A 26,936-nucleotide genomic window follows, 5' to 3' on the forward strand; every position below is an offset into this window, starting at 1 on the left:
TGGAAGACCACTGGACTAATGAGGAGATCAAAGAAGAAATTAAAAAATTTTTTGAATTGAATGACAAGGAGGACACCAATTGCCTAAATGTATGGGATGCAGCAAAAGCAGTAATAAGAGGAAAATATATAGCATTACAGGATCACATCAAGAAACAAGAAAGAATTCAAAGAAACAACCTAAGCGCAAAGCTCAAAGAACTAGAAAAGGAACAACAAAAAAAACCCAAAACCAGTAGAAGAAAAGAAATAATAAAAACCAAAGCAGAAATAAATGAATTCGAAACTAAAAAAACAATCCAAAAGATCAATGAAACCAACAGCTGGTTCTTCGAAAAAATAAATAAAATAGACAAACCCCTAGCCAGGCTCACAAAGGAAAAAAGGGAGAAAGCACAAATAAACAGGATCACAAATGAAAGAGGAGAAATCACAACAGACACAGCAGAAATCAAAAGAATAATCAGAAACTACTATGAACAGTTATATGGAAACAAGTTCAACAATCTAGAGGAGATGGACAAACTCCAACAACTCTACAATCACCCAAAGCTAGATAAAGAAGAAATAGAACACCTAAACAGACCAATTACAAGAAGCAAAATTGAAATGGTAATCAAAAACCTTCCCAAAAACAAAAGCCCAGGACCTGATGGATTTACAAATGAATTCTACCAAACATTCAGAAACTAATTAGTGCCTATCCTTCACAAACTCTTCCAAAAAAATTAAGAAGGAAGGGATAATACTAAACAGGTTCTATGAAGCCAACATTACACTAATACCGAAACCGAACAAGGACAACACAAAAAAAGAAAACTACAGGCCAATCTCCCTAATGAACACTGATGCAAAAATCCTTGATACAATTTTAGCTATCAGAATCCAACAATGTATCCATAACATAATTCACCACGACCAAGTAGGATTCATTCCAGGGACACAAGGATGGTTCAACATCCGAATATCAATCGTTATCCAACACATCAACAAAAAGAACTATAAAAACCATATGATAATATCAATAGATGTCGAGAAAGCTTTCGACAAAGTTCAACATCCATTCATGATAAAAGCCCTTGAAATTCTTGGTATACAAGGAACATACTTCACCATCATAAAGTCCATATATGACAAGCCAACAACCAGTATCATTCTCAATGGTGAAAAGCTGAAAGCAATTCCAATAAGATCTGGAACAAAACAAGGATGGCCACTCTCACCACTGCTTTTCAATATAATACTGGAAGTCCTAGCCAGAGCCATAAGACAAGAGAAAGACATACAAGGAAGCCAAATAGGAAAAGAAGAAGTCAAACTATCACTATTTGCAGATGATATGGTAATATACATAGAGAACCCCAAAAACTCCACAGAAAAAACTAATTCAACAAATCAATCAGTTCAGTAAAATAGCAGGATACAAAATCAACACGCAAAAAAAAATCAGTAGCCTTCCTATACACAAACAATAAATCTGAAGAAGAAGAAATAAAAAAAAACATCCCTTTTATTATCGAAACCAAAAAAATCAAATACTTGGGAATAAATCTAACAAAAGAGGTAAAGGACCTATACAAAGAAAACTATAAAACACTGTTAAAAGAAATAGAAGAAGACACAAAGAAATGGAAAGACATCCCCTGCTCATGGATTGGAAGAATAAACATTATTAAAATGGCCATCCTACCGAAAGCAATATACAGATTCAATGCTATTCCAATCAAAATTTCAATGTCGGGGCCTCCCCGTTGGCGCAGCAGTTGAGCGCTGGGTTGCGAAGCTGCCCACAGCCTCTGCAGCACCGGTTCGCTCCCCAGTTGCTCCACAGCCACCGGAGGAGGGTCCCACATGGTGCGCAGACCTCTCGTGCCGCCCGCTGCTCCCCTCAGCAGTGTACCTCGGTCCTTCTGCCTGCTCTGCTCCCTGCTCTGGCTCTGGTGAATTATCTCACCCTCGCGCACTTCTGACTCTACCCAGTGCTTGTATGTATCAATCAGTCAATCAATAAATTAAAAAAAAAAAAACACTTAAAAAAATTTCAATGTCATTCTTCAAAGAAATAGAACAATTATTGTTGAAATTCATATGGAATCACCAAAAACCCCAAATAGCCAAAACTCTCCTAAAAAAAAAAAAAAAAAGAAGGGAATGGAGGCATCACACTGCCAGACTTCAAACTATACTACAAAACCATAATCATCAAAACTGCATGGTATTGGAACAAAAACAGACACACAGACCAATGGAACTGAAGAGAAAATCCAGAAATAAACCCACAGATTTATTGCCAACTAATCTTTGACAAAGGAGCAAAGACTATGCATTGGAGCAAAGAAAGTTTGTTCAATAAATGGTGCTGGGAAAACTGGGTCGCTACATGCAAAAGAATGAAACTTGACTACTACCTCACACCATGCACAAAAACCAACTCAAAATGGATTAAAGAACTAGACATAAGACCTGAAACCATAAAATACATAGAAGGAAATAGAGGCGAAACACTACATGATATGCACATCAAAGACATCTTTACAGACACATCACCCAAAGCATTGATAGTGAAGGCAAAGATAAACAGCTGGGACTACATCAAATTAAAGAGCTTCTGCACAGCAAAAGAGACAATAACAAAAACAAAGAGAAACCCCACCAACTGGGAGAACATTTTTGCACACAACACTAATGATAAAAGACTGATCACAAAAATTTACAAAGAGCTGATGAGACTCAACAAAAACAAAGAAAATAATCCAGTCAAAAAATGGGCAGAAGAGCTAAAAAGAAACTTCTCCAAAGAGGAAATGCAAATGGCCAACAGGCATATGAAAAAATGTTCAACATCACTTGTAATCAGGGAAATGTAAATCAAAACTACAATGAGATACCATCTTACACCAGGGAGAATGGCACATATTAAAAAACTAGAAACAACAAATGTGGAGAAAAAGGAACTCTCCTGCACTGTTGGTGAGAGTGCAAACTGGTCCAACCACTATGGAGAGCTGTGTGGAGATTTCTTGACCTACCAAACATAGAGCTTCCATATGATCCAGCAATTCCACTCCTAGGTATTTACCCAAAGGACACAGAAACATCAATCCAAAGAGCACCTGCACCCCTATGTTTATAGCAGCACTGTTTACAATAGCTAAGCTTTGGAAACAACCCAAATGCCCAAAAATAGATGACTGGATCAAGAAGATGTGGTTCATATACACCACGGAATATTGCTCAGCATTCAAAAAAGATAAACACATGCAATTTGCAGCAACATGGATGGCGCTGGAAGGGATCATGCTCAGTGAAATAAGCCAGAAAGAAAAAGAAAAATACTGGATGGTCTCACTCATAGCAGGAATCTAGAAAACTTAAATAAAAGACCAGGAAAAAGAATAAGTATAAGAAAGAAAAAAATAAAAAAAAAAATATCAAAATCAACAAACAACTGAACCAGAGACACTCTATGGGGGGTGGGGGGCAGGCAAAGGAGGGATTGGGGTCAAAAGAAGGGGGTTGCAATTGTATAGGGAATATAAAAATAAAATTTTAAAAAAAAAGGAATTTTACTATAAGTCCAGGTACTACAGTAAGGCCCAAAGAAGGAATTTATTAAAGGTAATAAGGATCTAACCTAGAATACTTAAAGTTACAGTTTATAAATAAAATTAGCTTATAATTTTATGGACTTCAACTAGTCCTAACACAGTTATTAAAAAGGAAAAAGGTTAGAAGATGCTTTTTTTTTTTTAACGATTTATTTATTCATGCATGCAAGAAGCAGGGTACAGGCCACATTGCGGGAGAGTGAGAGGATTCACCAGAGACAGTGCAGGGAAAAGAACAGGCAGACTGACTGAGGGGAGCAGGGGGCGAGACAGGAGAGATATGCTGGGCCATGTGGGTATCTCGCCAGCTGGCAGGGCTCGAACCAGTGCTGCAGAGTCTGCAGACAGCCTCACAGCACTGTGTTCAACTGCCTGAGCCACCAAGGAGGCCCAATGCTTTTGTTTTGTTTTTTTTTAAAGATTTATTTATTTATGCATACAAGAGCTGGGTTACAGGCCAGAGATGTGGGAGGGTGAGAGGATTCACCAGAGACAGAGTCGGGAACAGAACAGGTAGACTGACTGAAACACACTTCTGAGGGGAGCAGCAGGCGAGACAGGAGAGGTCTGCTTTGCCATGTGGGTTGCTCCCTGGCCGGGCGGGGATCGAACTCATGCTGCAGAGGCTGCAAATTGCTTCATAGTGCGGTGCTTAACCCCTTGCGCCATCAGGGATGCCCCAGATGCTTTTTTTTTTTTTTTTAAGGGAGAAAATACTTTCATGAAGAAAGGGCTAACATCTCTTAATTGGGGTTACTTTGAAACTAATTTTAAACTCCTAAATTTCTATTAAGCATACTTATCAACTAGAAGTAGATAATTTCAAAGTACTATTGACAACTGAAATTTTAAAAAGCCAATCCTTTTAACTTCCATGAATTCGTCTAAAACACTTAAAGTTATAGAATTTAACCAGAGTTGAATTACTTACTAAAACTTACTAAATCACAACTTACTAAAAATCACAACTTACTAAAAATACACTTAATGCTAAACAACTTAAATTTAGAAACAACTTGTTTTAATGAGTCTACATACCTGGTATTTAGATGAGGTTCCAGTATTTCCCGAACATGCTCAGGAAATCTCCTCCACAATTGGTGACCTGGGCCTCTGGTCTGCATTTCTCTACAGTCATAAATAGAAAGTAACTCCTACAAATACATATTTCACATTTGTAAATCCACAGTGAAGCAAGTAAATCATTATAGTCATCAAAATTCTATATATTATAATTACAAACACATAAAATTATAAAATTTTGGAGTTACGAACTTGCTCAGGATATATATTTCAATGCTTAACACCATTTACGTGAGTTAAGCATCATAAGACTGTGGTACCTGAAGTTAGTTTGTGTGCCCTCTCTCTCTCTCTCTCTATATATATATATATATATATATATGATGTAGTGAAATATATATATAATATATAATATAAAAAATATATAATGCATTGAAATACAAAATTGCGAGAACTATTTAGAGAAAAAAATTGAAATTTTCTATATTTGCAGAAGTATGATCCTTAGAATTTGATCTTCAATCTAAAAGTTCAGGATGTGGAGAAAAAGGAATTCTCCTGCACTGTTGGTGGGAGTGCAAACTGGTCCAACCACTATGGAGAGCTGTGTGGAGATTTCTGGACCTACTAAACATAGAGCTTCCATATGATCCAGCAATTCCACTCCCAGGTATTTACCCAAAGGACACAGAAACATCAATTCCAAAGAGCACCTGCACCCCTATGTTTATAGCAGCACTGTTTACAATAGCTAAGCTTTGGAAACAACCCAAATGCCCAAAAATAGATGACTGGATCAAGAAGATGTGGTACATATACACTGTGGAATATTACTCAGCAATCAAAAAAGATAAACACATGCAATTTGCAGCAACATGGATGGTGCTGGAAGGGATCATGCTCAGCGAAATAAGCCAGAAAAGAAAAAGAAAAATAACGGATGGTCTCACTCAAAGCAGGAATCTAGAAAACTTAAATAAGGGACCAGGAAAATGAATAACTATAAGAAAGTGAAAATCAAAATCAACAAAAAACTATGAACCAGAGACACTCTATGGGGGGTGGGGGGCAAGGAGGGGAGGGATTGGGGTCAAAATAAGTGGGCTGCAATTGTATGGGGAATATAAAAATAAAATTTATTAAAAAAAATCTAAAAGTTCAAACATTCAAGGTAATTCTATTTCTAGACATAAAGTACGAACCTTAAAATTCTGAAAATAAGATGAAACATTAAAGACTATTACTATTCAAGTCCAGAAATTAAATTTCAAACAATTTTTTAATTTGAAAATAAAACAAATGGGATTTTATAAATGAATTTTAAAAAATCTTTGAACAAGAGGAATGCATTAGGATAACATCTTCCATTATCAATTATTCTTCCCAATTCAACTTATAATGATCATATGCACTGTATCTAACAATTATAAAACTATAAGCACTATCTAACAAAGTATGTATTTTGTACTTTAGTATTTTTAAATAAACACAAGTGTATAAAGAATTCAATACTGAAATATCCAAAACCCATTTAACTTTAAAATATTATTTAAATTTTGCTGGAAGCCAGCTTTTCTTGGTGTTTGGCAAAGTCACTCTACATAACAGAAACCATCTTAACCTCTAATAGACTCAGTAAATCGGCAATTCTTCAACTTTTTGGTTTGGGGACTATCTACATTCTCAAAATATATAAATATACTTAAGGTTGTAGATCTTGCATATTTCACTGAGAAAACAGAAGTAATCTGAAGAAACCTCCACAACTTCCAACCTCATGTCAACCCAGTCTGGCAATATCATTATCAATGTCCACATGCTCAGCTTCCTCTCCTGCCCTCTGTCCTTAATTATGGTCACCCTTCCAGTTACATACTATATTCCACATCTTTACCTATTTAAATAGTATTACATCAGTTCTCTCTTACTTCATCGTTAACTCATCATCTCTGTTGAATTGCTCCCAAGCAACATATAAATATACTGTAATTTTTTCCATTTTTTTCCCCTTTTTACCTTGCTATTATCTCCTCCTTCTTCTCTTCCTGAGGGCAACACTTTTCAAAAGAGGTTCTGTAATTTTCCCTCTTCCCACCTGCTCTTAATAAAATGATAAAGCTTTCTATACTCCACTGAAAACAGTGCTCTTTTCAAGATCACCAATGACTATTGTGTTACTAGTTAATGGTCAGTTCTCAAACCTTATAGTATCAGATTTAAGATTAGCATTTAATACAATGTCTCAATATTACAAGCAGCTCCTCAGTTTTCTTGGATGTTCCTCCTCTTCTCACTGACCTCTCCTTACTCAGGCATCAATTACTAGACCCATTTTACCTATACTCCCTCTTTTAATCAAAGCATCCAGAATAGTTTTAAATAGTATCGCTACAATGATAACCTCCAATTTTTTTTCTGTAACCCAAACCTCTCACAGAGAATTCCAGACACCTTAATTGAAAAAAATACCATGAAAAAGAATAAAGAAAACAAAATATTTAGTACATGTACAACAGAGGAAAGGTTAATTTCCATTAGAGTGAAATAGGTCTTAAGTATCAATAAAAACCAGAACAATACCAAAAAGGAAATGCACAAGGATCATCTAGAGAAAATTCACACACACACAAAAACCCCAATAAATAATGAAAACATGTTACACTTATAACTAAATACAAATTAAAGTGCAATATCATCGTTCATCTATCACATTGTCAAATATGTAAAATTTTGGTAGAAGGCAGGTTTGTCAAGAGCATAAACTGGTGAAATTTTTTTTATAAAAGGTTATCAGATATGAACACTGTACTTTCTCTGAGATGTACTTTAACTTCTATATATTTGTATTATTGATACATTCACTCAAGTACTCAGAAATGGTATATTCATATTGAATATTATCTTTGAAAAGAATATAATACTTATATATATAAACACATATGAACTAACTATGGAAAATAACTAAGAAAGACTATTTAACAGAAAAGAAAACTCAAGTTACAGAACATCACAAGTAATATAATTTCTTTATTTGGTAGAGAAAACATGTATCTCTGTATTCACACACAAAAAAAACTATAATAATCTATTAAAAGGGTACATTTCTATACTCTGAAATTTTTATCATGAATTTGCAATAATTTTGATAATAAAATGTTACATGTTTCAAGAGCACAGAATTTATAAATTTCTTACTAAAATTCAGTAATAAATTTCTTACTAAAATAGTTAATAACTACATGCCCCGTTACCTGAATTGCATATGCAGCTGAATCCTGAGCTCGGCTGTTGTCTGCATATGCAAGGTAAGCTCTTGTCAGTTCCATCAATAATCCATAGGCAAAGTTTGAATCTTCTACTCCAGTCTCAATTAAAAACAAGAAAAAATTCAAAAATAATTTGTAAAAATATTTGTTAAATGTGCCATGTCTTCCATGGTTAATTTAACTTAGAAAAGGAGGCTAAAGTTCAAAATAAATTTGGTACAAATCTAAAATATCACCTGTAACTAAGAAGCTAAACCTAAGGTTTTTTAGGCTATTTATAAAGTGTAATATTGAATGGCTGTCGGAAAAGTCATGATGCATTTTTACTTGAAAAATATAGAAAAAAATACATCAATAGTATCAATTTTTACTAACAATTTATATTTTTTTGATTCTTAGAAAGAAAACTATAGCATTTCTACCTTGCATTCTATAGAGGCCCAATCACTTGAAAAGCCTCAAGAAATAATTTTAACATACCCTCCTCTTGGAGACTGACAAAATCTACGGATTAATTAAAAGTTGTTTAATTTTGTTTTGCAGGATTCCCAAACTCAATTTGATCGTGGATACTTTTTTACATATATACTATTACAACACTCTAGAAATGAGTTTCCCAAAGAAACACTTAGCAATAGAGTTTAAATAGTAATATTTAAATAATTAACTAGCTATTAAATATTTGTAATAATTAGGTTAGGAAGATTTATTTTAAAGACCATAGCATATTACATTTGGCTGAAACTTTATTATTTTCCACCAAAGGTCTCTACAACAAATAAACTCAGATGTTGCCTAACTGTCTAGTTTGGATCAAGTTTACTACTAAGCAACTTGTTACTAAACAAGTTACAAATCCTGTGCTGTCTTTCTAAGTGGAATATAGAAATCCCAATAGGACAGAAAATTCATTTTTCTCATTCTAAATTACCAATACTTACCACAAATATAAGATCTTTTCCTTGGGTTTCAGTTGTTGAGAAATCTAGTCGGCCTGGATCTATTGCCCCCAACTCTCCTAAACATTCCCCACAGAGCAACCGAGCTTGGGAGTTTGCATCTTGGCAACCTTTCAAAAGTACTGTCACCAACTGTGAAATAATAGGTTCCACTGTTTCACTGTCTGTTGCATATTTTATCAGTTTTTCCTAAAATAAAAATATACACATAGGCCTACAAATTAGTATATTTTCTAAAGTGGAAAGTTTACAAATATTAAGGAATATCTGACATAAATACTGACAAAATTAAATTCTTGTATCTGTGGTCTTTTTAGCTAGTTTATGATGAGTACACATAATATAGCTCACAATATGTTCTGTAGGATTAGAATAAATTTTTGAAAATTTTAACTATCAATTCATTAAACAAGCAGTAACTATTATTATATCAGCACACAAAAATAAGTCAGTCTTATTCCAATGAATCAGTCTAACAGAAAAACAGACATGTAAAATAATTAAAATGTTATTGTGCATACAATAATGTTATTGTACATAACATGTACAACAAATACATTTACAAGGTAAAGAAGCAATGAAGATGAAAAAGAACTCTGAGCAACTATTTTTTTATAGTTAGCATTTATTACTTAATTTCAATTCCACCCATTTCTTTTTTTATAAATTATTTTATTTTATATAATTCTTACATCATTTTTGCATAATGTATGCATTTTCATTTTGGTTATATTCCCCATACAATTCCTACCCCCCTTTTCTGACCCTAATCCCTCTTCTCCTCCTCCCGCCCCCACTGTAGTGTGTCTCTGGTCTATAATTGCTTGTTGACCTTGATTTTTACTTTATTGTAATTAGTCTTTTTCCTGGTCCCTTATTTAGGTTTTCTAAATTCCTGCTGAGTTGAGACAATCCGGTATTTTCTTTTTCTTTCTGGCTTATTTCACTGAGGATGATCCCTTCCAAACCATCCATGTTGCTGCAAATTGCATGAGTTCATCTTTTTTGATTGCTGAGTAATATTCCATTGTGTATATGTACCACATCTTCTTGATCCTGTCATCTATTTTTGGGCATTTGGGTTGTTTCCATAGCTTAGCTATTGTAAAATAGTGCTGCTATAAACACAGGGGTGCAGGTGCGCTTTTGAATTAATGTTTTTGTGTCCTTTGGGTAAATAACTAGGAGCGGAGTTCCTGGATCATACGGAAGCTCTATCTTTAGTAGGTTAAGAAATCTCCACACAGCTTTCCATAGTAGTTGGACCATTTTGCACTCCCACCAGCAGTACAGGAGAGTTCCTTTTTCTCCACATCCTCACCAACATTAGTTGTTGCTAGTTTTTTTAATATGTGCCATTCTCACTGGTGTAAATCTGAGAAATGAAAAAGTTGTAGATTTTGCGACTAACTTCCAAACAAGATAGAATAAAAGCAATACATAAGTCGACTACACTGCTTAAGTAGCTTAAATTTGCCAAGACATCTTCGGAGTAGGGTCTTTTGCACTAATTTCTCTGAAGAATCTTTAGGTCATTTTCTGGTTTTCATGACAAAGGACCTTTAAAAATTACTTCGAAAATCACTCTTAGGTGTTGGCTCTGCCAGCTCAAGGTCTGCACTAGTAACTTTTTCTACACACCCCCAGTCCCCAATATAACTGCACTAGTTGCCAGTGACTGGCTTATTCTTTGTCCCTGCCTTATCGCTTGTTCAGTCGCTTCTCATACTTCTCTTGGCTGCTATGCTTCCTGGATGGAGAAGCACTGGCAGTGTCTCTGGCCTGGAAGCTCTGCTTTTAATGGTGGGTTCTGTGCTTCTTCCAGTTTTCTTCTTTCTGGTTCTGGCTTTTTGCAGGTTCCTTGCTGCCTTCTCTTTGTTCATGGTCTTGCACTTTATGGGAAGGTAGTGTGTTCTTAATTGTGTTAATTAAAAATCTTTTATTGGTACCAACAAGAGGACACTTCATCCAACCCACAGGTCCCATTGTTTCTGCTCTTGTTTTCCCACGTTTTGCCTCTTTAAGCAGTTCTTCTATTGCTTTCCTCTCAAGCTCCTGGTCTTCTTCCATTGCGGGTCCGGCTTCTGGGATCCTCAAGGAGTACTGACCGACTGGAGACTCTGCCCCATACCGCGAAACGTGTCCACAAAGCAGGCCAGAGCAACTTTTTAAGGATAGTAGCCAGATATTTCAATAAAGAGGTCAAGTAGAAAAAAACTGTTAGTTAAAACAAGAAGACTAAAAACTATTTTTAAAAATAGAAGAGAAAAAATATGGAAAAGGATTCTGTGGGGATTAAAAAAAAAGTGGTAGGAAGATGGATTAAATGCTCAATTTGTGTCTACCCCCTGAGGATTTTATAATGAAAAACTATTAAGAGGAGACTATTCCCAAGGCAGTTAAGATTTAGAAATTATCTGTATAGCCACTTTAGAACATATAAATATTATTTTCTTTCTAGCAAAAGTGAAGCATATAAAGCATCTTGACTCCCTGTCAAAATTATGATTCAAATTGAAGGACAGTTCAAAAGAAAAATAAAGATATCTTATGCCAAATCTCTAAGAGTTGATTACTTAAATAACATTATAGGTTAATACAGGCATACCTTCAAAAAATGAACCAATAATCCATAAATAGCAAAACTAATATAAAAATTATGCACATTTATTCACTTGCTGAAACTAGAAAACAACACTTTAGATGGAAAAGATAAATGCAGCTGATACTCAATGGACTATGTATTATAAAACAGTAGATGAAAAGTAACTTTAAATGTATTTATTATCTAAGCACTAATAAATGTTTTCATTGGATTTTATTTTTCAGCAAAAAAAAACCCTGAATTTCAGAAATATTTTTAATGATTATGTGTTCAATGCATCTAATTAGAAAGGCTTTTTTTTTACATATGAATCTAATTTTATCATTTCCCAAAAGTTTAACCTGTTAAAACAAATCCACATTAGCTCCAATTATTTGAAATATCATCATAGCTAAATGTCCATATACAGGTGGGTCTATTTCTAGCTTCCTATTCCTTTCCAATGGTCTCTTTACTCATGCAACAACATTACACTGTCATAATTATACATGCTATAAAGTATGCTAGTGTCTGGTACTGGATTCTCACAGTTGCTTCACACTGTCTCCCTTCACCATATCCCTGGCTATTTTCACATGTCTATTTTTCCATATAATTGTTAGTATGAACTTTTCTAGTTAAAAAAAAAAAACTATTTGATAACAGTCCTTATCAGATGTATGGTGTGCAAATATTTTTTCCCATCCAGCAGGGTGTCTCTTCATTTTGGTTGCTGTCTCTTGCTGTACAGAAGCTTTTTAGTTTGATGTAGTTCCAGCTATTTATATTCTTTTTTTCTCCCTCTTTCAATTGTGTTGTTTATTGCAGTAACACTGGTTTACGATATTGTATATGATTCAGAGGTATAGGTTCACACATCTTCAGATGTATGTTACCAATCACATCCATCACACCAAGGAAACTGTAATCCTCCATCATGGCAGATCAGAAGACCCTGTCTCCCCCACCCTTTACCTCTCACTTCCCCTCTGATAACCTCAAATCTACAGTTAGATTTCTGGAGTTTGTTTTGTCTATTCCATTGTTTTGTTTTCTATTCTATAGTTAAATGAAATGCTGTGTTTGTCTTTCTTTTTCAGATTTATTTCATTTAGTATAATCTCAGTTCCACCCATGTTGTCGAGAAAAAAGGTCTTTTTTATTTTTTATTTATAGTCAAGTAGTATTCCAGCATATATACATTTATGCACACCATATCTTTATCTACTCATCTGTTGTTTGGCACTTAGGTTGTTTCCCAAGTTGGCAATAGAAAACAGTACTGTAGCTTTTCCACACTGCCCAGGGAGGGGTCCATACAGCGTTGTTTTAGGTTCCCGTCGGGGGAAACTTTCACAATGTCCAGAGCCCTTGATGTCCTGCAAATAAAGGAGGAGGATGTCCTCAAGTTCCTTGCAGCAGGAACCCATCTAGGTGGCACCAACCTTGACTTCCAGATAGAAAAGTACATCTGCAAAAGAAAAGTGATGGCCTCTTTATCATAAATTTGAGGAGAACCTGGGAGAAGCTCCTGCTGGCAGCTCGTGCCATTGTTGCCATTGAAAATGCGGCTGATGTCAGTGTTGTACTCATCCAGGAATGCTGGCCAGCGAGCAGTGCTGAAGTTTGCTGCTGCCACTGGAGCCACTCCTATTGCTGGCCGCTTCACTCCTGGAACCTTCACTAACCAGATCCAGGCAGCTTCCCGGGAGCAAAGACTTTTGGTGGTTACCGATCCCAGGGCTGACATTCTACATTAACCTGCCTACCATTGCTCTGTGTAACACAAACTTGCCTCTGTGCTATGTGGACATTGCCATCCCCTGCAACAATAAGGGCGCTCACTCAGTGGATCTCATGTGGTGGATGCTGGCCCGGGAAGTTCTGCGCATGCGTGGCACCATCTCCTGTGAACACTCTTGGAAGGTCATGCCTGATCTCTACTTCTACAGGGATCCTGAAGAGATTGAAAAGGAAGAGCAGGCCGCTGCTGAAAAGGCTGTGACCAAGGAGGAATTTCAGGGTGAATGGACGGCTCCAGCTCCTGAGTTTACTGCTACTCAGCCTGAGGTGGCAGACTGGTCTGAAGGCATGCAGGTACCCTCTGTACCTATCCAGCAGTTCCCTACTGAAGACTGAAGACTGGTCTGCAGTTCCCACTGCTCAAGCCACTGAGTGGGTGGGAACAACCACTAAGTGGTCTTAAGCTATTCTTCCAGAGACTTGAACAGAAAGTGGAAATAAGGTTAACGGATGATAAATAGTTTATAAAAGTTGAAAAAAATAAGAAAATAGTACTGTAATCATAATGAGTACATAAATCCTTTGGAATTTGTGTTTTTGCATCTTTCAGGTAGATATCTAGGAGTCAAATTGCTAGATTACATGGTAGATGCATTCTTAATATTTTGAGAAACCTCCATACCTTTTTCAATAGCATCTGAGTCAGTATACAGTCCCACCAATAATGTATGAGGACTCCTTTTTCTCCATATCCTTACCAATATTTGTTTGTGATCTTTCTGATATGAGCCAGTCTCACAGATATGACGTATCTCGTTGTGGTTTTGATTTGCATTTCCCTAAGAGTTGATGAGCACTTTTTCATGTGCCTGTTGGTCATCCATATGTCTTCATTGGAGATATGTCTATTTAGTTCTTCTGTCCATTCTTTGGTTGGGTTATTTTCTTTTTGTTAAGTTATATGAGTTTTATGTAGGTCTTGGACATTAGCCACTTATCAAATGTGTAGAGTATAAATATTTTCCCTCAATCAATAGGGTCTTTTTGGTATAGTGATGGCTTCTTATGCTGTGCAAAAGCTTTTTAGTTTGATGTCATCGTTCCATTTGTTTATTTTTGCTTTTGTTCGTCTTGCTGTTGGAGCTGAAGCTCCACACATCTCTGTATCCAATACTGTGCTGTGTTTTGGCTATATTTTCTTCTACGTATGTTTTATGGTTTCAAGTCCTACATCCAAGTCTTTTTTTTTTTTTTAAAGATTTATTTATTTATACACGCACTGGGTACAGTCAGAAGCGTGGCAGGGTGAGAGAATTCACCAGAGCCAGAGCAGGGAGCAGAGCAGGCAGAAGGACCAAAGTACACTGCTGAGGGGAGCAGCGGGCGGCAGGAGAGGTCTGTGCACCATGTGGGACCCTTCTCTGGTGGCTGGGGAGCAGCCAAGGATCGAACTGGCACTGCAGAGGCTGCAGGCAGCTTCGCAACCCAGCGCTCAATCGCTGCGCCACTGGGGAGGCCCGACATTTAAGTCTTTAATCCTTTTTGAGTTAAATTTTTTTAAAGATATATTTATTTATTTATGCAAGCACTGGGTAGAGTCAGAAGTGCAGGAGGGTAAGAGAATTCACCAGAGCCAGAGCAGGGAGCAGAATAGGCAGACTGATGAAATACACTGCTGAGGGGAGCAGCGGGTGTGGCAGGAGAGGTCTGCGTGCCATGTGGGACCCTCGCCAGCTGCTGGGGATCAAACCAGTGCTACAGAGGCTACAGGCAGCTTCGCAGCCCAGTGCTCAACTGCTGCGCCACCACAGGAGGCCCTTTGGGTTAATTTTTATAAGTAGTGTGAGATAGTGATCTAGTTTCATTTTTTTTTTACATTAGCCCAATACCATTTTTTTTTAATATTTTTTTTAAATATTTATTTATTTATTTTATTTATGCAAGCACTGGGTACAGTCAGAAGCGCAGGAGGGTGAGAGAATTCACCAGAGCCAGAGCGGGGAGCAGAGCAGGCAGAAGGACTGCTGAGGGGAGCAGGGGGCGGCAGGAGAGGTCTGCACACCATGTGGGACCCTCCTCTGGTGGCCGGGGAGCAGCCGGGGATCAAACCAGCGCTGCAGAGGCTGAGGGCAGCTTCGCAACCCAGCGCTCAACCGCTGTGCCACGGGGAGGCCCCCAATACCATTTCTTGATGAGACTTTCCTTTCTCCACTGTTTTCTCCATTTTTCAGAAAGAGATCATATGGTTGTTTAATTTGATGTGTAATTTAAGTTTTTTATGACATAAAAATTGTCACATATACATGGAATATAGAGAAACAAAACAAGGGGACAAACAAAACCAAGCCAAGAAACCTAGAAATCTGACTGCAGAATTGAGGCTACTAAAGAGAGGGTAAGAGGGGAATGGAACAAAGCGGGAAGGTACAAATGGACTATGGTGAAGAGCTTACAACCACCTTGGAGGTGGTTGAGGTATGGTAATATACCTGATAATTTTGACCCTATACCTCTAAATCATATGCAATGTTATAAACCAATGTTACCTCATTTAAAAAAATTTCTCCTATCCATTGAATACTGCTATTCTTTATTTCTTCAAAAAGTCAAAAATTAAATTTATCCAGCTACATACTGATACTAAGCAACATTAACCTATATTAAAAAAAAAAATCCTGTAATAATCTATTACCATTACATCTTTTTCAGACAATTAAAATTGACATTCAAGACTCTTGCAAGTACACTTACCTTCTTACTCTGCCTAGGAAATCTATCAACATTAGGGATTTACACTGAAGGAAGGCTTATTAGGGAATTACCAGATGTGATTTATTTCTTGTGACAGAGGTAGCAAAAGTGAGGCACCTGTAGCTTTTCCATACGGGTGCTACAAATGTTCTTAAATTCTCAGATTGTCATTTACATATAAAAAATGGTCAATATGAAGTTTCCTTATGTTAGACCATAATTATGTCACCTGCTTAGAAATAACATAAATTAGAAAACCTCAGAAACAAGAGGAAAGACCCTCTGGTATTCATAAATGCCTATATTAAAAGTTAGAGTCCCTTTAAGTTAGAGGTTTAAGAAAAGGGATAAACATAAGGTAGGGTTAATGTAGAATAGGTCATAGGAGGAGTCTATAGGATTGATAATGCAGACTCACAGGAGGGAATAAAATCTACATTTGTAGAAGTTTAAGGCTTCCTAAATGCCGTAGGACCATTTCCACACTGGTTGCTACCTACATTGGTTGTACAAGTTCAATCATCCAGAAGCATATATATGCATTATCATGTATATATCTTTCATTTTAAGTAAATGCTTAGGATAAAATAATTTACTATCATAAAAGCAAACCTAACTCAATTTTGTAATCTACTTTTTCCTAAGGATCTTAGGCTATGACATCTTAATATATGAATTCTTGATATATAAAAATAAGGTTCTCAGTTAAACATTTTCTGTTTCATAAAGTTATAAATCTATAATGACATGATACTGGAAATATTCTCATTATCATGAAGATTAGGGATAATCTATATTATATTACCAAGGAAAAGAATAAAGTTCACTCACTCCATGAAAAAGGGAACTTAAAAATTTAGCTTCATTAAAATTAACAGTTAATTTAGTAAAAAAGATACAATGGCAGAATAACCAAAATTTTATGACAAGTTATAGGAGATTATATAAGAAGAGTCATATAAACTGCTGCTATATGCATATACACTTACTCAGGAAGAAGCTATAACTTAGAATATAACAATCAAATCATGAATTTTTAAAAACAATCAAAATGGATTATCAATTCCAAGTTAGATCTGGTAATCTAAGTAAAATAAAAGTCACGTCTTCTATTGAATCGACTGAATCTAAAGCAAATATGCCATTTGTCAACTAGTCTTTAAACGTCCAACCTATCATTCCTGTTGCTTTCCAGTTATATATTAGTATACCTGATTTTTATACAAGGTTTCCTTCAAGCTTGTGAGAGCATGAATACGAACATCAACATTTTCATGTTGAATTGCTTTCATGGATAGCTGAAGAGTTATCTGAAGATCCGTAGTCTCGGAGGTCTCCTACATGAAAAGTACAGAGATATCTTATTTTTTATTTATTTATTTTTTTTGTGGGACCCTCTCCGGTGGCCGGGGAATGAACCCGTGCTGCAGAGGCTGTGGGCAGCCTCGCAGCCCAACGCTCAACTGCTGCGCCACGAGGGAAGACCCCAGATATATCTTATTAACCACTTAAGGAACTATCTCAAAAGACCTAGATTCTCAGTAAATTTAACATAAAATAATTAAACTATAAGTAAACTAAAAGTAATTTTAAAAGTAATTTCCATCTCTTCCATTTTATAGCATTTGTCTCTGTCAGTAATTCGGGGAAACGAATTTCATTCTAAAATCTTTAGATCTAGAGAAAAACTTTATTCCAACTAAATAATTTTTCTTATATAAAATAAAACCATGGCAAGAGTACAAGTTGTCCTTACTGACAATGTGCTACTTAGCAGTCTTGAATGAAGTCAAAGTACTTATTTTATGACCATGATGGCATATCCAGTAAAAGAGGAAATAAAGTCTTCAAAACCAATCTTAAGGTCTGTAGTAAATATCTCTGCTATTTTGACCCAAGGTCAGATATCCCACTTTCTGCCCTAAATTAATATATTATTAATTCCAGAGTTCACAGGATTTCAAAATGATGAAATTACAGATCATACTCCTTCTAAAGAAACCAGTCAGATGTGACATTTCATACCATGGTTAGTAGTACAACATAACTAGAATCCTCCCTAGTTTTTTTTTTTTTACTCAGGGCATGCAGCTGACATAGCTTCTGGATTTGGGGAATTGTAACTAAGGACATCTTGACCTGGGTAGTAAAGCATGAGAAATATATTCTTTGCTTTCTGTTCTATCACATGCTATTATATCTTTGATGTAAACACTAAAACTTACTTCTAAAAAGCACAGATTCATGAAAGGATTACTTAGTTACCAAGAATTAGCCATCAGAATGATTACCCCTAGATATGGTTCGAAGGAATGTTTAGTCAATGTATTGGAACTTAGAAAAAAATTTACATCAGTTCTCTCAAACCATAAATTAAAAAACTGAATACCTTTCTATATTCTTGTAGAACTGCTTTTATCTTTTTTAATTCTGGATGATCAGGTAAAAAATATATTTCATGAAGAAAATCTTGCACAGCATCCCTAACAGTTGGAAGAAAAAAAATTATTTACAAAGACAATGACCACCATAAAAATATAAAGTAAAGGCTGAACTAAGGCTAACTTTATCAATGCTTTAAACTGCTCACGGATTAATGACATGAAAAACATTCTTTATTTTCTAAGAACTCAGCTAATTAATATTGGCAAATAATCAAATCTAAGAAAATCACCCAGCCTGATATGTTGGTGACCCTAAATAAGCTATACTCTTGGTATACTTGGAATACTACTTCAATTTGGGTCAGCTGGGTGACTTGTTTTAACAAACTACATGTGACAGAAGAAACATGATTAAGTTTGGAAAAAGGTGGGTGAAAGGCTAGTCAATGAAATAATACGGATTTCAACTAAGTAAGCTACAGAAAGCAGTCGAATATCCCTCCTCATCTTTCGCATGCTATCCAACTGTCTAGTCGAATATCCCTCCTTATCTTTCGCATGCTATCCAACTGTCTTTTAAGTGTGAGGAAAGGAAAGTTTAGCCTCATGGCTTTCAAAATTGATGAAATATAATTGTAGATTAATGACCCATTAATGAATGCGTTCTAAATATAACTGTAATGGAAGAATTGTAACAAATGAAATAGCATCAGTTCAATATGTATTAATTTAAAGCATGTCAATTACTTTTGTTTACTGATAGACTCTAAAATTAAAAAGAATGTGAACAGTTTCCTATTAAAAACCCCTGAGACACAAATACACAGTAATTAAAAGTTGCTATCTTTATTATTCTTATTGGATGTAAGAAATACCTGTTTTCAATTATGAGGTAGTGAAATATAGCTGCAGTTTCTTTAGGCTGGATGTGTATGAGAGGCAACAAAGCTACTATTACATGACTGAGAAGGGAGCCAAGATAAGCGTGATCCAGACAACGAACAAAGCAGTCCCAAGCTCTATGTGAAAAAAACAAAGTTAAAAGCCACATTATTTTTATTATTTGTAAATCTCCATCAATGCAGTTAGCTGAACAAAAATATACAGAAACAAAAAGATTATACAAGGCAACTGTTAAAGATTGTATTACATATTGAAACAGGGTGATCTCTACATTAAGCCAAAAGAACAAGGTGAATAACAGTAATTATGTCCTATCCTTTAGATATTTCTGAGTTAATTACAAGACTGGTGTTTTCTTTAAAACATTCCAATTAACAATTCAAAAAGGTGGAGATGGATACATTAAATAAGGTTGGCAGTGTTGATAACTGGTGGCGTTAGGCAATGGGTATGCAGTGGTCTATTACACTATCCATTTCCCAGTATATTAAGATTCCATAGTAAGGTATTTTAAAAGAAGTAAACCCATGCTCTTCCGTATAAACAGGCTTTCTATCTTAATTATTTACAGTGTGAATCCATTTCCCCTCAAAGAGGTAAGAATTCAAGTTAGTGCTACTGGGAAATTCAAAAAATCTAATGGGCTTAGGCAGCATATACCTGCAACACAATTCAGGAAAATCATCCTTGAATCTAAGGCCAGTTCTCAGCGTGGTCATCATCTTCACCCTCACAGAACTGACATGTTTGGGTCCCATCAATTTCATCAAAGACATCAAACTGTTCAAAGCCTATAGAGAAAGCAGGACTTTAAAATAAATCTGTAAACAAGCTGGCAGAAACAGATGAGCTCTAAGGACAAGTCCTGACCTAATATCAAAGTACTACTTGCTATCAACATAAGGGCTAAAAAACATTCATCAGTTCATTTTGTCCAACTTCTTATGTAGGAATAATGAATCTGAAAAATACAAGATGAATTGTGTTGTGTTTTTTTTTCCCCTTTGAAGGTGATTTGCTACTTTGATACTGGTAGTCCTTTGAAACAGTAATTTTCAGATTCATTGGGCATGCCTATTAAATTTTCTTCATATGAATTATGAGCTACTATGAATCCCACATATTTTTCTTCTAATGGTATTAAATCAAGTATGACTTTAGTAAAAAACAGTAACATTCATATTTTATTCTGTGTATGAAAGAGAATCAGACTTTTATAAAAAGCTACAGATTCTATGAAGGGATAAATAAACTATTCAACCAAGCTTAAGAATGTGCCAAAACATGCAAGTTCTTTATGGTTTAAAGTACAAACTCCAGTTTTCTTATATTTGAGGTTATTTTCTCACTGGAGGTAACAATAAGAAAGATAACACAAAGGGTCAGATATACCAAGTGACATCACAAGAACAAGTATTAGTTGCTGAAATTTGTAAAGCTTAATATTATACCATGTGTTTTTATTTTTTTTTAAAGATTTATTTATTTATGCATACAAGATCTGGAGTACAGGCCAGAGATGCGGGGGGTGAGAGGATTTACCAGAGACAGAGTGGGAAGCAGAACTGGCAGACTAACTGAAATACACTGCTGAGGGGAGCAGCAGGCAAGTCAGGAGAGGCCTGCTGCACCATGTGGGTCACCTCCCTGGCCAGCTGGGAAACTGAACTCATGCTGCAGTGGCTGCGCACAGCTTCATAGGTTGTGTCTTAACCCCTTGCACCACCAGGGAGGCCCCCCATGTGTTTTTAGCTCTTTAAGGTTATTAAGAAAAGGGGCATATGGATTGAAATAAAAGCATTCATGGAATTTTACTATAATTCTACTGACAGCAGAGGTGGAAAGAAACAAAAAGGGGAAAGTTAATCATTATCCAGAATTCTACCCCAATCTAGGAAGAAAAATTTCCAGTGGTAATCAATTCCTAGTCATAATGAAACTTCTCTACACCAAATGCATTTAAAGGTAAACTGATAAGTACTAAAGTTACTTTAGTTTCTATAATTTAACAGTTTTGGTATTTAAAAACACCCTGGATCATGATCCACATTATAAACCAATGAATTTAATTATGCAACATTTGTTTGAACTATCAGGGATTGCTGCTGTTTTTTTTCCCATGAAGGTAGATATTGTGACAACATAAGCCTGAGGGTATCGGGGCCACTGCCTGGCACTTAAGCAAAGAGTTGCTTTCAGGGAAATTGGGGCCTCCCCGGTGGCGCAAGAGGTTAAGACACAATCTATGAGGCTATCTGCAGCCACTGCAGCACAGGTTTGATCCCCGGGCCAGGGAGCTAACCACATGGTGCAGCAGACCTCTCCTGTCTTGCCCGCTGCTCCCCTCAACAGTGTATTTCAGTGATCTACCTGTTCTGTTCCCCACTTTTTCTCTGGTGAATCCTCTCACTCCCCAAACCTCGGTCTGTACCCCAGTTCTTGTATGCATGAGTAAATAAATCTTTAAAAAAAAATTCAGGGAAATTTAAATTAAGATTAAATCTGGCAGTATTGTGTCCAAAATCAAGTTATTTCTGTATTTACACTTTTAGCTGCAGAGCCAACAAATTCCTGTAAGCCAGTATGCTTTGGGTTATTTGTCTGTAAATGCTGTAATTCTTTTTCTTAGGCTCACCAAAAGTTTACACAAGTTATTCAGGGATACAGAACATTACGTTTGATGATTTCTTATCTTTAAACATCTATAACTAAAATCAGAAGACACACTTTCTGCACATTCTAGATTAACTCTATTCTAGTACTTTGCAACTCAACTATCACTACCTACCATTTTCTTATCTTCAATGCCAACACTGGAGCTCAGTAACTGCATGTTAAAAAAAGCCAAAATGCCCAACAACTTGGGTTGCAAATAATCAGCCTAAAGGGGAAAAACACAAAAAAAAAATTATTCAAGTTTCATAAGCCAACATTTATTTAAATTACATCATTTCTATTTTACCTAATTACATTGGAATACAGGGGGAAAAACGTGAATTTTCTCCTAAATCACACATTTTCACTTCTAGTATTCAAAAAATTAGTGAAACTTATTTATTATCACCATGAGAAAATGATTAAAAAGTACTATACAATAAAAAAATCACGAGCTTTGAATTACAGTGAGATGAGGTGGTATCCTTAGTATCTGACTCATACCAAGCTCAGGATCCAGAGTGAAGAGGACTTTATTTTAAGGAGAAAAGCAGAAAAAGATAAGGTACTGACCCTATTCTAGTACATTTAGAGGTAGGATGGGAAAAAGAACTTGATGAAGTAAAGATACACTGTCCTAGCAATGGTCTGACATAGAAGTCAATATTCTCTCAGATAAAAGCACTATAAAAGGATGCAAAGCCACGGGCATCCACTATTACTGACTATGAGAATTTTAGGTCTCCTGATATGAATACGGCTAATTCTCTCTTGAAAGAGTGTCTAGAGAGAGAGGGAGTATGTTTTAAGTTAGTCAAATCCCAATTTTGACACTTCTTAGTTTGTGATATTGTATAAGTTACTTAAGTACACTGAGTTGATAAAATGGGAACAATGAAAATCCTATATTGTGAAAAAATAAACAATGATGCTTAAAAACAAAAATTGAATTTAAAAATAATGTAACATAAAATGAAAGAATCTATTGTATGGAGTTGCAGAAATTAGATAACATATTAAGTAAAGTATAGAAAAGTATTAAATACATTTAAGTTGTTCCTATTATCACAAACTGGAAATGTCAGTACTCTGCAAATAATAGTCCTCTCTGTCAAAATCTTTGTATATAGGCAGGATAAGGGGCAAGAAAAAAAAGCTGGGGAGGAGTCGCAATTAAAGTATTTTCCAGTTCTAAAAGAAAGTTGCGTGGCTTGATATTGTTGCTTCTAACTTAGGTACCTTCAGGTTACATACACTGCCCAAGGAAGGAGAGGGACATGGTAGAGTGGAAGTTAGGTGTTCAACGTTTCCTCTGATCAGATGTTGGGAAAAACTTTTCTTTAGCCAAGCACAGAAAATCATTTGTCTTTCTAAGCTAAAATTACATTTACTGGGCCTCCATGGTGGCGCAAGGGAATAAGACGCAACCTATGAAGCTGTCTGCAGTCACTGCAGCACAAGTTCAATCCCCGGCCAGCGAGATACCCACATGGCACAGCAGACCTCTCCTGGCTCATCCGCTGCTCCCCTCAGCAGTGTATTTCAGTCAATCTGCCTGTTCTGTTCTCCACTCTGTCTCTGGTGAATCCTCTCACTCCCCACACCTCTGGCCTGTACCCCAGTTTTTGTGTGCGTACATAAATAAATCTTTAAAAAAATAAAATAAAATTACATTTACTTTGCAAACTTCTGATTTGGATTAAGATTCAACTTAGAGTTAATAAGCCACATTTCACTAATTGCCCAGGATTCTTAAATGAAAAGCAGATATAGATGACACACATATGGTTTAAGTCAACATTCTAATTTTAAAGTTCTTCATTTAGACAAACACATAGAGTTCATTTGCCACTCACCAAATATTTATTATGTTCACCTAGAATATTGTGTCAGTTACTTTCTTCACTAGTTTACACAGGAGACTAACAAGAGCAGAAGACTCTAAATGACAATGTAAATAAAGTTGCAATAAGTGCTAGAAGGAAAAAATACGTATGATAAGAGTAGAAGTGGGATGAAGGAATTTAGAACTAAAGAAGGTCTAAAAGGATGAGAAAGATCCAGAAGATTATTCCAAGAGAATATCTAGTGCAAAAGTTCTGAAGCAAGAAGACTGACATGTTTAATATATACAAGTAAAATAATGCTGAAGCATAGGGAGGAGGGAAGAAAAGAGCTGTGCAATAGTTGGAAAGGTACACAGACAGTATAGCCTTACAGATTTTTAAGAGCAGTGAAAATCATAGAAGGAATATAAGCAAGGAAAAGACATGATTTAAGTTGTAAGAAGAGTACTTTGAATATATATAAATTTTGAGTACAGACATAGAGAAGGAAGAGAGAAAGGAAGAGAAGATAGCGGTCTCTACAATTGTCCCAGAGAAAGATGACAGGCACTTGTATGTGGATGGTGGCAGCAGAGAGGGAAAGATATATTTTGGAGATATACTTGATATGACTTGCTGATATTAATTCTAAAGAAAGATAATGGAGGGCTCATGTGTTAACCAGGTTTTGATTTGAGCAACGAGGTAGATATAATGATACCATTTCCTTAGATAGGGAAGACTAGGAGAGAAAAAGGTGAGGGAGGGAAAATAAAGATTTCCAATGGACACATAATGTTTGGATTTGTTTGAGATGCTTATAAGACAGGCAAGTAGAGATGAAAATGAGGAATTTGGATATCTCTGTTTGCCAAGCTCTTTCATCCTCAGATCCATTTTCTGCCCTTTCCTGTCCCAGGAGGCTAACCAGGTTTCATCACTCAAGATCCTTTCCCACCTGGCTTCTCAATGAACTCAATTTAACAAAAAGCACCAAGGCAGGAGTGAGAGCATGGTATTTATATTTCCAGCTCCCTCCAAGTTTGAGGTGGTTCTGGCAGTGGCTATATCCCATTCCATATAATGAGTTCTCCCCCTCACCCCATATTATGGTTCTAGTTCTCAACCAGGTTCTAGTAATACCATTTCTATTCCTTGCCTAGGAATAAGGGAGCATAATTTTTCTGCTGTTTCTAGTCCCTGCTGTTTTTCCTAATGCAGCCCACAAAAATGAAAATACCCCTTCCTTAAACCATTTTCAGTTAAAATTTTGTGTGTATACCATGTTTCCCACTAAAACCTAACCTGTATAAACCCACATGTCCAAAGCTAAAGAGAGCACTGAAATGGAATTTCAACTATGAAATCACCAAAATACAAATCAAATTAAAGCAAAGTCCAGGGGAGACCAGAATCTCTCTCATTTAAGCTAAGAAAATGATACAAAATTCGGAATCAATCTAAGATTTAGAGGATAAACCAGAGGAAAGAGTCAATCAAAAATGAAAAGAGGACAAAAAGAAAATTAAAAAATGTGGTATCAGAGATATTACATTGGAAGGGATGGTCAGATGTACTAAACACTAGCAAAAGGCTGAATATAAAATAGGAACAGAAAAGACACCCTTGAACTTGAGAGCGGAAGATTGTTTTTGACCCTGGCAAGAAGAATTTCAGTTAGAATAGTGAAAGCAGATTCTTAATAGAATGAACTAAAAAATAAGTGAGATATTTTCTCAGGATATTTTGCTTATAGTCCTTTCAGTCTCCTGAAATGAGGACAATAAAAAAAAAATAGTATGTCTGAGGAATTATATATTTTTTCAGATAAAAAAATAAAATAGTAACATGATTTCAGATACAAATTTAAGGTAGGGAAAAGTGAAAAGGGACAATATAGCTGCTAATTTCTCTTCAAAACAAAAATGGATTTAAAGACATTTAGAAATGATAAAGTTACTATGTTATGCTAAGGAACAGACAGTTGGGGAAGCTACAAATATATTCTAATATAGAGTTAAAAAGTAGTGAAGAAAGATAAACTTAATATTAAAATTTTTACTCAGTGGAAGGAAAATCATTCAAAGATGCGTATTTCTTCAAGTCCACTACATATTGTTAATAGCTTGCTGTGACCATGCAATTTAAATCATCAACCTTTTCAAAATACAATACCCCATGTTATGGGATCTAAAAGAGCCAAACTTGTAAAGACAGAGTCAAATGGTGATTACCATGGGAGAAGGATACATGTTTAAGGGTACGAAATTGCAATGATAGTAAATAAGTTCTAGAGATCTAACACAGTACAGTGAACAGAGATAACAATATTGCATTAGAGTCATCAAACCTGCTAAAAGACATTCTGTAATTATTCTACCACTAAAATGAAACAGCTATTTAATGACAGAGGAACTAATTATCACAATGCCAATAGTATTATATTAATGTACGAAATTAACATGCTGTATGCCTTAAATTAAATTTATATAATGTAATATGTCAATACATTTCAGCTTAAAAAGATTATCAATTATGTCATTTTAATGTTTCAGGATCCAATTCAGAATCTTACATGGCATATAGTTACTATATTTTTTTTCCTTCCTAATTCAGATTTAATTCATATAAAATTTTTCATTGTATACTGTATTGTTCATTGGTTTTTAGTATATTCACAAAGTTGTGTAGCCATCACCACTAATTCCATAGTGGAAAATGAAGACAAATGATAATAAACAGATAAATGGGAATGAAAACAAAGATTATGGCAACAATTTCAGAACCAACCTAACAAAGCCCTTGGTAGCGTTTGGTAACTTGTATTCACTTTTAAAAATGAAATGAATGAGACCTGACATAAAATTAGAAATCAATTTTGACAAATAATATAACTAAAAAATTCTTAATAATAAGCAGGTGGGAAGGCCTCCCTGGTGGCACAGGCGGTTGAGCGCAGCGCCATGAAGCTGTCTGCAGCCTCTGCAGTGCCAGTTCAATCCCCACCAGCCTCGGAGATACCCACATGGTGGAGAAGACCTCTCTTGTCTTGCCCACTGTGCCCCTCAGCAGTGTACTTCAGTCAGTCTGCCTATTCTGTTCCCCACTCTGTCTTGAGTGAATCCTCTCACCCTCCCACACATCTGGCCTGCACCCTGGTTTTCGTATAAAAAAAAAATCTTTAAAAAATAATAATAAGCAGGGGGGAAATGATTACCAATAAAAAATAATTAAA

General features: G+C 35.7%; 1 protein-coding gene and 2 pseudogenes across 4 annotated transcripts in view; 1 reads left to right on the plus strand and 2 right to left on the minus strand.

The window, feature by feature from the left end:
• The window catches only part of ATR (ATR checkpoint kinase), a gene marked incomplete at both ends in the record, with an annotated part of 123,423 nt that overhangs the window by 67,987 nt on the left and 28,500 nt on the right, over positions 1-26,936 (minus strand). For both annotated transcript variants that reach the window (XM_084231548.1, XM_084231547.1), the window contains 8 exons: positions 4,646-4,761; positions 7,882-7,995; positions 8,838-9,044; positions 17,145-17,270; positions 18,323-18,416; positions 19,193-19,336; positions 19,881-20,011; positions 22,009-22,101. In XM_084231548.1, coding sequence (XP_084087674.1) covers positions 4,646-4,761; positions 7,882-7,995; positions 8,838-9,044; positions 17,145-17,270; positions 18,323-18,416; positions 19,193-19,336; positions 19,881-20,011; positions 22,009-22,101 — 1,025 coding nt within the window. The remainder of the gene's footprint in view (positions 1-4,645; positions 4,762-7,881; positions 7,996-8,837; positions 9,045-17,144; positions 17,271-18,322; positions 18,417-19,192; positions 19,337-19,880; positions 20,012-22,008; positions 22,102-26,936) is intronic.
• LOC311169394 (protein POLR1D-like) lies at positions 10,557-10,925 on the minus strand (annotated as a pseudogene). The gene has a single exon. The product of its transcript is annotated as a protein POLR1D-like (transcript).
• Positions 12,798-13,645, plus strand: LOC311169444 (small ribosomal subunit protein uS2-like; annotated as a pseudogene). Its single transcript has one exon. The product of its transcript is annotated as a small ribosomal subunit protein uS2-like (transcript).

This window comes from Talpa europaea (assembly GCF_964194135.1).
Source record: "Talpa europaea genome assembly, chromosome: 4".
Classification (NCBI taxonomy): domain Eukaryota; kingdom Metazoa; phylum Chordata; class Mammalia; order Eulipotyphla; family Talpidae; genus Talpa; species Talpa europaea.